We start from the raw sequence: 12,689 nt of genomic DNA on the forward strand, positions 1-12,689 counted from the left end.
CTCCACATCACCCTCCTGCCCTTACTATGTGGGCTGAGAGTTCTGGAAGACTCAGTTGCCCCAAGGTCTGATTGCCCCAAAGTCTGATGTTATCTTGCTGGCACATGGTCTATCTTGCTCAAGCATTCTTTATACTGATTTGAGGTCTACACTTACCCTGGTGAGACAAACTTTTCCTGCCAACCTTCTAAGTTGACTTGGGCTGGAAAATTGTTTTACCCCATCCTTTTGAGGACCCTGCTGCTCGAGAATTTGTTTTGAGGGATTATTTTAATGTTCTTTAGAGTGAAATTTGGGAAAGCTCCGGTGTGTCTCTGCCTTTTCTCTACTATCTTGACTCTTTCCCCACAACCACATTTTTTTAAAGGGATTGTGAAAGATAATTACACAGATCATAATCTCTAACTTTATTTTATTTGTGCTCTAGTTTTCCTACCTATGTAACTTCCCTTTTCCAACCTATACTTCATATAGTTGCCAAAGTGATACACTTTTCCTACTTTATATCTGTCTATGTCAAAGGCATTTTTTCTTTTTTTCCAGTTCTGAATTCTTTCCTCACCTATTCCTTCCTACTCCCTCAAAATTAGAAGGCAAGAAAAAGAAAATTCATTATACAAAATGGAATTCTTAAATCATTATTCTGACCATTTCACTGTTCTGTCCAAGAAGAGTCAGTAGTTTCCTTTTGTTTCTAATAGCAACACTCTTGTTTGGCATTTGAAGCCCTTCACTTGATACCTGAAATATAGTAAGCTCTTAATAAATGTTTTTGACTGACTGACTGGTTGTCTGTTTCATATATATATATATATATATATATATATATATATATATATATATGTATGTATATGTACTTATCTCTCTCATTAGAAAGGAATCTCCTTGCAACCAAGATAGCAAGTCCTTACATATAACTGATGCTCAATAAATAGTAAATATTTGATTGATTGACTGATCAAATCATACAATCTACCTCCCTTTCATCACTTAGTTTCCTATTTTCATAGCCTGACCACACTTCTGGAATGCCTTTCTTCCTCATCACTGCTTGTACTTCTAATCTCCTTATTTGGTTCAAGTACTCTCAGACCCTTATTAATTCTGCTTCTCCTCCATTGCATTATATTTACTTTGTTTAGATTTTGTGCCAACCTATTACATCTCCCAATAAAATTCAAGCTTTTGAGATCAAGGGATATTTTGATTTTACTTTGTATTATCCCAGCACCTACCAAAGAGCTCAGCACATAGTAAGGATTTAATAAATACCTGGTCAATGAATTAGTTTAGTAGAATGTAATTATGCATTCATATAAACATAGAAATTGTGATATATATTTATGTCACCCTGAACCACAAAATAACTCTCAAACTCAGTTAATTTTGTAGGCTTTTTAGTTCCTAATATATGTTGAAAGTACAAATAACTGAAATAGAAAGTTATATTATTATATTTTCCCATTCTGCAAGAAGTAATGTAACTATTTATTTAAATTCCTAGGCTTGCATATAAACATATTTTGTTGCCATAAATAGCATTTCAAAATTGTGTTTAGTGTTTTGTTTTATTTTTTTCCTTTTTAAGCTACTGCCTTTGTGCAAATCCTGAAATATTTCTTTCTCTTCACTTTTGTTCTACAGTCTTTTGATCCAGGCAAAGTCAACAATAATAGAAATAAATGACCAGCCTTTTAGTAGAATCAGAAAATCACTATTACACTTTTTTAGTGTCTTTGAGGGCTAAATTCTTCATTTTCTTTTCTTTCATATTCTTACAGGTTTATTGCCACACCTCTAGCAAAGACTTTGGGCATAAACAAGAAAATCCCAAAGAAGATTCAGCAAAATCCTGTCTTAGAGAATTTTTTCATCCGATCCAACAGGCATCCTTCCCAAGTAAGCCTATTAATTCATTGCAGATAGCTTTTGGATTAGAAAACTTCAGCCTTAATGTTTTAATCAGGCATCCATAGTTTACCTCATCCGCTTAAGGAATCTGTTCCAGTTGACCTGCGAATGATTTGATTCATTTGGACTCATTTCATTATCCTGCTGACAAGGCACACGGCATCCAAAACAAAATATGAAATGATAGATAAATGTTAATAGTTGATTTAACATAAATGTTAATGGTTGATTTAACAAATAAATCAATGTTTAAGATCAGTATCCTTAATAGTAAGAAGGCAAATTATTTTGATCAAAAGGGGACATCCCTAAAACACAACTGGAACTTATCCAAGATTTCATGACTTTGATTTGCAAAGATGTCACAGAAGCTTATCTAAACTCTGAACTAGATCTTTTATGATATAGGTTCTGTGATTTCATCTATATTAGAAGAAATCCATAATTCTAGAGATAACTGACTCTACTGGTCACCATGGATATAGGTTCAGACAGAATAACTTTAAGAATTTTCTAAGTTCTTATATAAATCTGGATTATGGTTAAGACAGGTCTTGAGCTAACACCATTGGTCTTTAAGCAGGATTGACTTCTTTTCATCAAAAAGAGATCTGCTGAAGGATAAATGATCTGGCAAACCTGGGATAATTTTGTTTACCAATTTGCTTTAGGATAGCCATAGTGGCTTGAACTATCCTTTCATTTTGATTGATTATTTGATGGTGATAAGGTACACTGGATGATGGTTTGGTTTCCAGTTCACATATTCCTTAAATTCTACTAATATAAATGAAAATATATTATTAGAAATTAGTATATGCTGAATTACCTGTGTTTTGCTAATCGTGTTAGTCATACCTCTTTACCAGAGTATTATGAGCAGTAGGAAATATTCATTTAAATTCAGTGACAGTCAATAGTTAAGGTATTTTGTTGTTGTAATTGTGTCATTTCCAGTTATGTCTGGACCTTCCTAATCCCATTTGGAATTTTCTTGGCAAAGATACTGAAGTTGTTTCCCATTTTCTTCTTCAGCTCATTTTACAGATGAGGAAACTGAGGAAAACAGAATTAAATGATTTGCTTAGGGTCTCCCATCTAAGTTACTAGTTTACTAACTTGTCTGAAGCTAGATTTGAACTCATAAAGATGAGACTACCTAATTCCAAGTGCAATGCTCTATCCAGTGTACCACCTAGCTGCCTTGGCTAAAGGTGTTGTCATTATAATTCCCAAATCATTCAAAGGTGTTATATGTGGAAGTTCACTGTAAAACTCCATATGCAAGGCAATCTCTTAACAAATAAATAAGTTGGCATACATATATAATATGGAAGCAATGTGCATCATCCTAGCAATTAAGACAACAATTTCCTCATCAGGCTATTAAATGGAAGGAACCACTGGCTTCTTGAAGGCTATAGCAGTGCATTACCAGCTAAGTCTGGCTAATTTTGCCACACTTTTAGGGAATGTTCTGGCAACAACAAACTCTGCTTTCCAAGGCATAGTCCAACTTTAAAAACTGGAGAAGCCCATTACCAGTAAGTTGGCCTTGGAAATTATAAAATTTGGTCATATCAATGAAGCAAAGAAAAAAGATTTAGGTGTTTTTTTGGTTTGCTTATTTTTAGTTTATCTAATTCAAATAGCCTAAGTCAGGCAGAGGTATTCCACTCCAACTTTAATTTATCATAGCTAAAACCAATAAATTGAAACAATGAAAACTGATGGGGTTTTTTGAAAGTGATGACTTCTATTATTAATTCTAATGGCTATAGATAATGAAATTATTATCATCCAATGAAAGCACAGTTTCAGTAAATATCAGGAGTCCTTTGAAAGTGTTCTAATCTGGCTCTGAAGTTAGTTTTAGATCATTCTTACTAGGAAAAAATGACTTCTAGGAAATGTGTGATATTGGTTTAGTTTGTAGTAGGGTGTTAATGCTTGATTACAAAATGAGGCAAACCAGTGGACAGAATTATCCAAATCATAATCCATCATAAGATCATGAAATAATCAACTTGCTCTTGCCTCAAGCATGATTCTAACCTTCTTGGCATTTAATTTCTCAGTTTTAATTAGGAAACTATATGAAATATCAATTTCATATATTTTTTATTATTGCAAATGGTCATGTGATAGATCATACCAATTGAATTTATCTATCTTTTATGAGGGAAAAAAACAAGTAATCTATCTAAAATGGAACTTATTTCAGATGTAGATTACTTTTTTTAGGATCCAGAATCCATTTGGGACTTAAAAAGCTAAGTTGATCATAACTTTAGCATAAAACATAAAGAAGAATGTCATATTATCAGATATTTGTTCTACTTACTTGATTTGAAGCTATATGCCAACTCTAAAACAAATTACTTAAAATATGAATTATAAATAAATCTGGTAAATTACGTTCTTAGAATCTGGTTTGAAGAAGTGAAAATAAATATGTGATAAAAGTAAAATTTAATGAGACAAATAAATTTGCTATAAAAAAAGACAAAAATATTTAAGATTTTAACCAAAGAAAAACTTTGCATATCAGAAGAACTGATCACATAATAGAGAAAATATTTTCAAAATGAGCATACTGTTTGTAGAATTACTGAATTTTAGAGCCCATTTCCTTCATAGATAGGAAAGAGTCAGAAGGTTTCTCATTTTATTAAGTCACACAGCTGGAAGAGCCAGTTATAGAACTTGAATTTTCATGTTCTTTCCATTGTACAACATGACTCTTTTCAGTGAAGAAAATACACACACACACACACACACACACACACACACATGATATGCAGTAAAATTAAGATAGCAAAGTAGTGTTTACTGTACATAGTCTAAATTGCTTGACAGTTCAACATGATTTAATATAGCTCTAAGTAGCATCATGGATAATAGAATGAGACTCAGGTCCTATAACTTGAATTATAGTGGAAAGAACTCTCTAGTATTCCATAGTCCTAAAGAATACTGATGAGTGGTAAAAATGAATAGAACCAAATAGAATGCCATCAAGAATATATATTGGTGTATTGTATATATAATTTAAAATGTTCACTGGAAAATTACAAGGGACTAATTAATACCATCAATTTATATTATGAAATCAAAGCATTATTTCTGTAGCATCAGGTTATATATGTGTGTGTGTGTGTGTGTGTGTGTGTGTGTGTGTACATATATATATATATATATATATATATGTTATAGTGAAAAATAACCATAGTTTTATGTCTTTAGAATTTAGGAAGACAGAATAAAGTAATCCAATAGCTTATAATAAATGACCTCTTAATATATTCATACATGGTATCCAAAAGAGATTCACAATACTTCTGCACATTAACTTGGAAAATGTTATGTAGATGAAACTGTCAGATTTATTTATAGGAGGGAGAGTACAAGGTTATTTGTTGGGTGTGACCAAAAGTTTTGTTGTAATGATTCAGGGTAGAATTATTACCCCTAAAAAGTATTGCATACATATAATGATGAAAAATTTGGCAATACATACAAATTGTGTATGGTGTGGCTTTGTGATCAGCGACAATGTGGAGCAAAGTATGCATCACTTTGGCTGCCATGGATTGCATTCATATAAATAATATTGTTATAATAAAACTACTAAAATCACATCTAACAGTCAGTCCTCAAATGTGACTTGATAAATTAACATGGTATTTAACACATATGAATCTAAGAAATACAATATATGGAGGTATATATCCATAAATATATGTGTAATGTACATTAATGTAACTACTTCAAGATGTATTGGGATAGTGCCATAATAACAGACCAACAATCCTAGCCAACAGATCAAACATTCTGCTATTTGATAAAATTAATACTGCAATCGAACTTATTATATTAACTGTTTTACTTTGTAAAAACATCAAAAATCTATGCCCCTTCCTCTAAAACCAACAAAATCCCTGTAATTCCAGCCGCAAACATACTGCTCTGGTAAAGAAGTTAAAGGAAATGTGGAAATAATAGTGGTTAGCATTTTTATATTGCTTTAAGATTTGCATGTTAGCACATTTGATCTTCAGAGAAACCCTGTTGCTCAGAACCACATATGTGATATGTGTGATGGAGGATTTGAACTCAACTATCCTTGGGTCCAAATCTAGCACTGTATCTACTACTCTACTTATTTGTCTCAAATCAGAGAACCTAAAAATAAAGGGAGTTATCTTGAAGACTGTGGCAATTCTATATATAGACATGTAATGGCATCATAATCGTACTGTAATTTTGGTGTCAAGTTCAAAAATGTCTCTTGCTCCAAACAATTTCTTGTTTGGGATGGAGAAGTGGTAGAGTGTATACAATTTCCACACTACTGTCTAAATACCTTGGTATTGCTGAGTTCAGATGAAGCATTCAAGAGACAACTGAACACAATTCCCATATATGTCTTTATACTTCAAAGAGATAGGTATGAAAACTAGATCTGTGCTTTCACTGGTTAGAGAATTTTGGTTAGGGAAATTCTCTCTATCAACTCAGGTCATCTTCTGTGTAGTTTATAATCTTGGAGAGCTACCTAAAACACAAAGAAATTAAGTGACTTGCTTAGAGTCAAAATCAGCATATCAGAGGCACAATCCAAATCTAAGTCTTCTTGGTTCCTCAACCAGGTCTCCCTCTACTATGCCACATTGGCTGTCTTTGTAAACTCCGTATTTATCATTTTTATTTCACTATATTAAATTAAGACATATGGTCTAATTACATACCAATATTAAATATTCCCAAAATTGAATATATAAGCTGTTTCTGTTTTTGTTATTACAAATAAACAGCTCTGAATAGTTTGAAAAAAATAGCTTGAATACAAAACATGTACAGACATGTTTTGGGGATAGGAACTTAGGTGTCATTGAAAAATAATATTAATTTTTCACTTTTATTCCATATTTACATATTGCTGTCCAAAGTGTTATTTTTAGTCTATAATCTATCAACAGTTTCCTCATAGTCTTGCCAATATCTTCCCTGACCCTGACCTCCACACCAGTCTGGTAGGTTTAATTTAAAGTGATATCTTAAACTGATCACAAAATAGAAAATTTCGATTATACCAAACTGAAAAGTTTTTGTACAAACAAAACTAATGCAGACAAGATTAGAAGGGAAGCAATAAACTGGGAAAATATTTTACAGTCAAAGGTTCTGATAAAGGCCTCATTTCCAAAATATATAGAGAATTAACTCTAATTTATAAAAAATCAAGCCATTCTCCAATTGAAAAATGGTCAAAGGATATGAACAGACAATTCTCAGATGAAGAAATTGAAACTATTTCTAGTCATATGAAAAGATGCTCCAAGTCATTATTAATCAGAGAAATGCAAATTAAGACAACTCTAAGATACCACTACACAGCTGTCAGATTGGCTAAGATGACAGGAAAAAATAATGATGATTGTTGGAGGGGATGCGGGAAAACTGGGACATTGATGCATTGTTGGTGGAGTTGTGAACGAATCCAACCATTTTGGAGAGTAGTTTGGAACTATGCTCAAAAAGTTATCAAACTGTGCATACCCTTTGATCCAGCAGTGTTACTTACTGGGATTATATCCCAAAGAGATTATAAAGAAGGGAAAGGGACCTGTATGTGCACGAATGTTTGTGGCAGCCCTTTTTGTAGTGGCTAAAAACTGGAAACTGAATGGATGTCCATCAGTTGGAGAATGGTTGAATAAATTGTGGTATATGAAAATTATGGAATATTACTGTTCTGTAAGAAATGACCAATAGGATAATTTCATAAAGGCCTGGAGAGACTTACATGAACTGATGCTGAGTGAAATGAGCAGGACCAGGAGCTCATTATATACTTCAACAACAATACTATATGATGACCAGTTCTGATGGATCAGGCCATCCTCAGCAACGAGATCAACCAAATCATTTCTAATGGAGCAGTAATGAACTGAACTAGCTATGCCCAGAAAAAGACCCTGGGAGATGACTAAAAACCATTACATTGAATTCCCAATCCCTACATTTATGTACACATGCATTTTTGATTTCCTTCACAAGCTAATTGTACAACATTTCAGAGTCTGATTCTTTTTCTACAGCAAAATAACGTTTTGGTCAGGTATATTTATTGTGTATCTAATTTATATTTTAATATATTTAACATCTACTGGTCATCCTGCCATCTCGGGGAGGGGTTGGGGGGGTAAGAGGTAAAAAATTGGAACAAGAGGTTTGGCAATTGTTAATGCTGTAAAGTTACCCATGTATATATCCTGTAAATAAAAGGCTATTAAATAAAAAAAAAAATAAAGTGATATCTTAAGATTGCCTTGATTAGAATTTTTCTGATTATTAGAGAATTTGGGCAACTTTCTTTGTGCTTATTAAATTTGTATTTCTTCCTTTATAAATTGTCTGTTAACTTTCTACTGGAAAACATATATTATTAGTCTTATAGATTTCCATATATATGGATATATATATTCTTGATGTCACACATTTATCTAGAATATTTGCTGCAAATATTTTTGCAACATTTCAAGCTATATAAATTTTGTATAATAGTTAGGTAAAATTTTATATATCTATGTTATTCTAGATACTGCCTTTTTTTCTAGTAGCAAATATTTCTATTTCCCAAGAGAAGTGGGAATTGATTTCATCATTGAAATTATTTGGGAGTGGTTGAGAAATGTGTCATATGTTATAGATTATGTATGAAAACAAATTATCAATATAGGTTTGAGCTAGCCCCAAGTTAGTTTCCAGAATTGTTGAAAAGTATGGCATAGTAAAAAGAGTACTAGGTCAGGAGTTACAAGTTTCAGCATGAGAAATGCCACTAACTATGACATCTTGGACAGATGTTTTTTGAAAAGAATATGAAATTTTGACTAAAAACAGCAAGGTTTAAATCCTGGTTCAAACTTACTATTCAGGACCAAAGAAAAGTTTTATCATCTGTCATCCTCAGTTTAAGAAAGACAATAATATATAAGAAAAAGAATGCTATATTTAGAGCCAGAAGACTTGAATTCAAATCCCATCTCTATCATGTAACTTTGAGCGAGTCACTTAACTGTTCTGTGCTTCACTTGCCTCATCTATAATATGAGGTTGAACTGGATGACTTTTAAGGTTTTTCTGAATTCTAAATATATGACCTTTCAAGGCTTCAGTTTCTTGATCTGTAAATGAGGGGATTGAACTATATAAAGTCCAAGATCTTTTATAGCTTTAAATTTCTGTTTATTGGGTTTCAGTAACAGTATCTGTGAAGGGGAAATTAAGCATAATAATCACAAGATGTTTCATTAAATTTTTAAAAATTCTTATTCTAAGTATGCATATCTTTTGATTATTTTCACTCAAGTCTGTAAAAATACACATAATTAAAAAATATTGTACATTCTTCAAATAATTTATATTTGCCTTTGTAGTAAAAGGCTTTTTCCATGTTGTTACATTTCTCTTAATACTTCTTTGAACTTGCTGTAGTTTTAAGAACTTTATGAATCTTCACTATCAGAATGGCAGTTATTTTTTGTTTATTCAATTTTCCTCTTTAATTTGCCCAAGTATTTCAAGGATCTGTGATTTAATTGATGTGGGCATTCCTTCAACAATGAAATTCATAACCTCTTTATGACTTTGGAGATAGTCTTTGAAAGTTGAAAGATAAAAAAATCTATCACTTTTTGGCAAATATAATTCTCTGCACTAAGAAAAAGTCCTCCCACTAAACCTAAACTTAAAATCTTTCTAGCCTTTTTATCACTTGCCAGATCATGCATTATGCTGATAACCTTTTGAGAACTAGGAGTATCCCAAGATAAAGTATTGAATGAATACTTCAGTGAAAATACAAAACTTCAAAAATACAAAACTACCTGGCTTTTGTGGCCCAGTATTTTTATGGTTTTAAAAATTATAGCAAATTGCTTACTATCTTAGGGAGAGGTATGAAAAGGGAAAAGAAGTAAATTTTAAATGTATGCTAAAAATTAGCTTTACATATATCTGGACTTGTCACAGATTGCTGTAGTTCCCTTAGTTCCACTACAATGAATCACATTTGGTCTTGCTTCTTCTTTTTTAAGTAGTATTTTATTTTTTTTTAAATTACATGTAAAGCTAATTTTTAAAATACATTTAAAATTTACTCCTTCCTCCCTTCTCATACCTCTCCCTAAGATAGTAAGCAATTGGATAAAGGTTACATATGTGCAATCATGTAAAACATATTTTTATATTTGTTATGTTATGAAAGAAGAAACAAATGAAAAGAAAAAAATGGAAAAAAAAGTGAAAAATAGTATGTTGCAATCTGCATTGATTCCATCAATTCTTTCTCTAGAGAATCTTTAGCCATTTTCCAATTGATGGGTAACTTCTCAATTTCCAATTCTTTGTCATCACAAAAAGGGTTACTGTAAATATTTTTATGCAAATAGGTCCTTTCCCTTTTTAGTCTGTTGCTTCTTTATTGCCCCTTACATATTTATTGTTGATCAATAATTTGTTAATTTGTCTTGTCCCTTTTCAGAATGATCTGTATGGTCTAGCAAAGAAGAGTAACCAAACTGTACAACAAGTTGAAATATGGTTTAAGAGACGGCGTGATCAAGAAAAACCCTGCAGACTAAAAAAATTCCAGGAAGCTTGGTAAGAAGGATGCTAGAAGCATGAGTAGTTTTGTGCACATATACAAATTCTAAAGGTTAGGATATAACCCACATATTTTTTCAACTAGTTCATCTATTCAAGCAATCAGTCAATGCTTGCTGTGTTTTGTTCATTTATAATTTAGAACTCCATTATCTTTTTTGCAACTACATTGTAATTGTCAGCAGAGATTATATGGGGGAAGTTCTGTTTTCCCTTCAGAATATAAGGCAGAATCATCTGCTTTTGTCTGAATCAGATGCTTAACCCATCATTTATTTCCATGTAAATTAAGAAGACTTACCTTGTCATATTTGAATAGGACAGTCAGGTTGGGCTAGGGCTTCAAGTTGTATTCTTGCAACAGAGACCTAGGCTTTAGTAGTTTATTAGGGTAGTATTTTAATAATTTATCAGGAAAGATTATTTTTCTCAATTAGACACAGCTACTTCTATGCAAAATGTTATTTTGTTCCATAATACCTCATCTGTTACAGGCATGGACACCTTTACTCATACAAAAATAAGATGCAAAAGACATTACTCTTCATTTTTTCCCTTTCCTTTTTTTCTTTCTTGTTAAGAAAAATTGTTATTTTTTAAAATTACTATCATTTTTTTTCAATAAATCTCTTTCCCACTAAATAGAAAATTTGTCTTTATAATAAAGGAAAAAAGAGGTTTAGCCAGTACATCATTTTAGTTTGACATTATCTAATTTCCTATTTTGTACCCCATTCCTTCCTTCCCCAACTGTTGCAAAGAAAAGAGAGCAAATATATCCTCATAACTATTTTTTAGATTCAAGTTTGATCATTTTAATTACAGTATTCAATTTTGGCTTTGTTTTGTTTGTTTCCATTAACAGTATCATAGTAATTGCATATTTTATTAACTGGTTCTGCAGGCTTTTTTTGTTCATATGATCTTCCCTCTCATATAAGTTTTTTGTTAGTTGTTTCTTAAATTGTAATTATATTCTATTACATTCATGTACTTTAATTTGTTTAGCCATTCCTCAATTGATGGACTTTTACTCCTCCGTCCCAGTTCTTTGCTATTACAAAAAGAGTTACTGTAAATATTTTGGTGTATTCAAGCCCTTCTTTTAATCTTTGAACTTCTTGGGTTACATCATTAATGGAGGGATTTCTGGGTCAAAAGGTATTTTAACATTTTAGTTATTTCTTTAGTTATTAGCATAATTCCAAATGGTCTAGCCATTTTCATCAATTAGACTGATGTTGGATCTCAGAAATATTTTTTGATAGTGCTCTTACTTTCCAGGGTAAAGTTTAGAGGAATAAACTTAATTCTAAAATGCCTCTTAAAATTAGTTGTCATTTTTCATGATTTCAAGACTAATTCACATTCTTTTCTACTTTTGACTTAAAACACAGCATGTAGTGGTTTTCTTATCTCATTTTTGTTACTTAAAATGCTTGTTCTCATTTCTTGAATATACTATTGATGTCATCTGGCTCTGGACTAATGTCTAGAATATTACTTCAAAATAATATAGCGTTTTCCCCAGGGGCTGGTAATGGGGTATATTGTAAAGGAGAATAATAAATAAATAAATAATAATAAAGGATTATTCTTTATAGCAAAGATGATTCTTATTTTTTCTACTGGACAAGTACCATTTCTATCTCTAAGCCCAGAATTAATGCATTATCTTAGATAAAAATTTGTTAAGAAAACATAATGAGAACATCAGCAAATACCCTTTTCAATTAAATTTTTTTGAGTTATTAACTATTTTTTTCTCCCTCACATAGTCTTACCATATTGGGAAAAAAAAGAGAAATGAAAAATCCTTAAAAGTATCTGTTCATATTCTTTGATCATTTGTCAAGTGGGGAATGGCTCTTGTTATAAATTTGAATAAATTTCTTATATATCTTGGAAATGAAGCCTTTATCAATGAAACTTGCTGCAAGTTTTCCTAGTCATGGATTTATTTGAATAAAACTTTAAAAATTTTTATCTATCGAGAATTGTCCATTTTATTTTTTGAGTACCTCTCTTATTTAGTAATGAATCTATCTATACATTTGAGAGGTAATATCTTTCTTGTTCCTGTAATATGTTTAAGATGGAACTTG

General features: G+C 31.5%; 1 protein-coding gene across 2 annotated transcripts in view; it reads left to right on the forward strand.

Moving 5' to 3' along the window:
* CERS3 (ceramide synthase 3) overlaps window positions 1–12,689 on the forward strand; it is a 95,585-nt gene that overhangs the window by 28,324 nt on the left and 54,572 nt on the right. For both annotated transcript variants that reach the window (XM_003755584.3, XM_031955492.1), the window contains exons 3-4: window positions 1,782–1,899; window positions 10,463–10,581. In XM_003755584.3, coding sequence (XP_003755632.1) covers window positions 1,782–1,899; window positions 10,463–10,581 — 237 coding nt within the window. The remainder of the gene's footprint in view (window positions 1–1,781; window positions 1,900–10,462; window positions 10,582–12,689) is intronic.

This window comes from Sarcophilus harrisii, chromosome 2, assembly GCF_902635505.1.
Source record: "Sarcophilus harrisii chromosome 2, mSarHar1.11, whole genome shotgun sequence".
NCBI classification, from domain to species: Eukaryota; Metazoa; Chordata; class Mammalia; order Dasyuromorphia; family Dasyuridae; genus Sarcophilus; species Sarcophilus harrisii.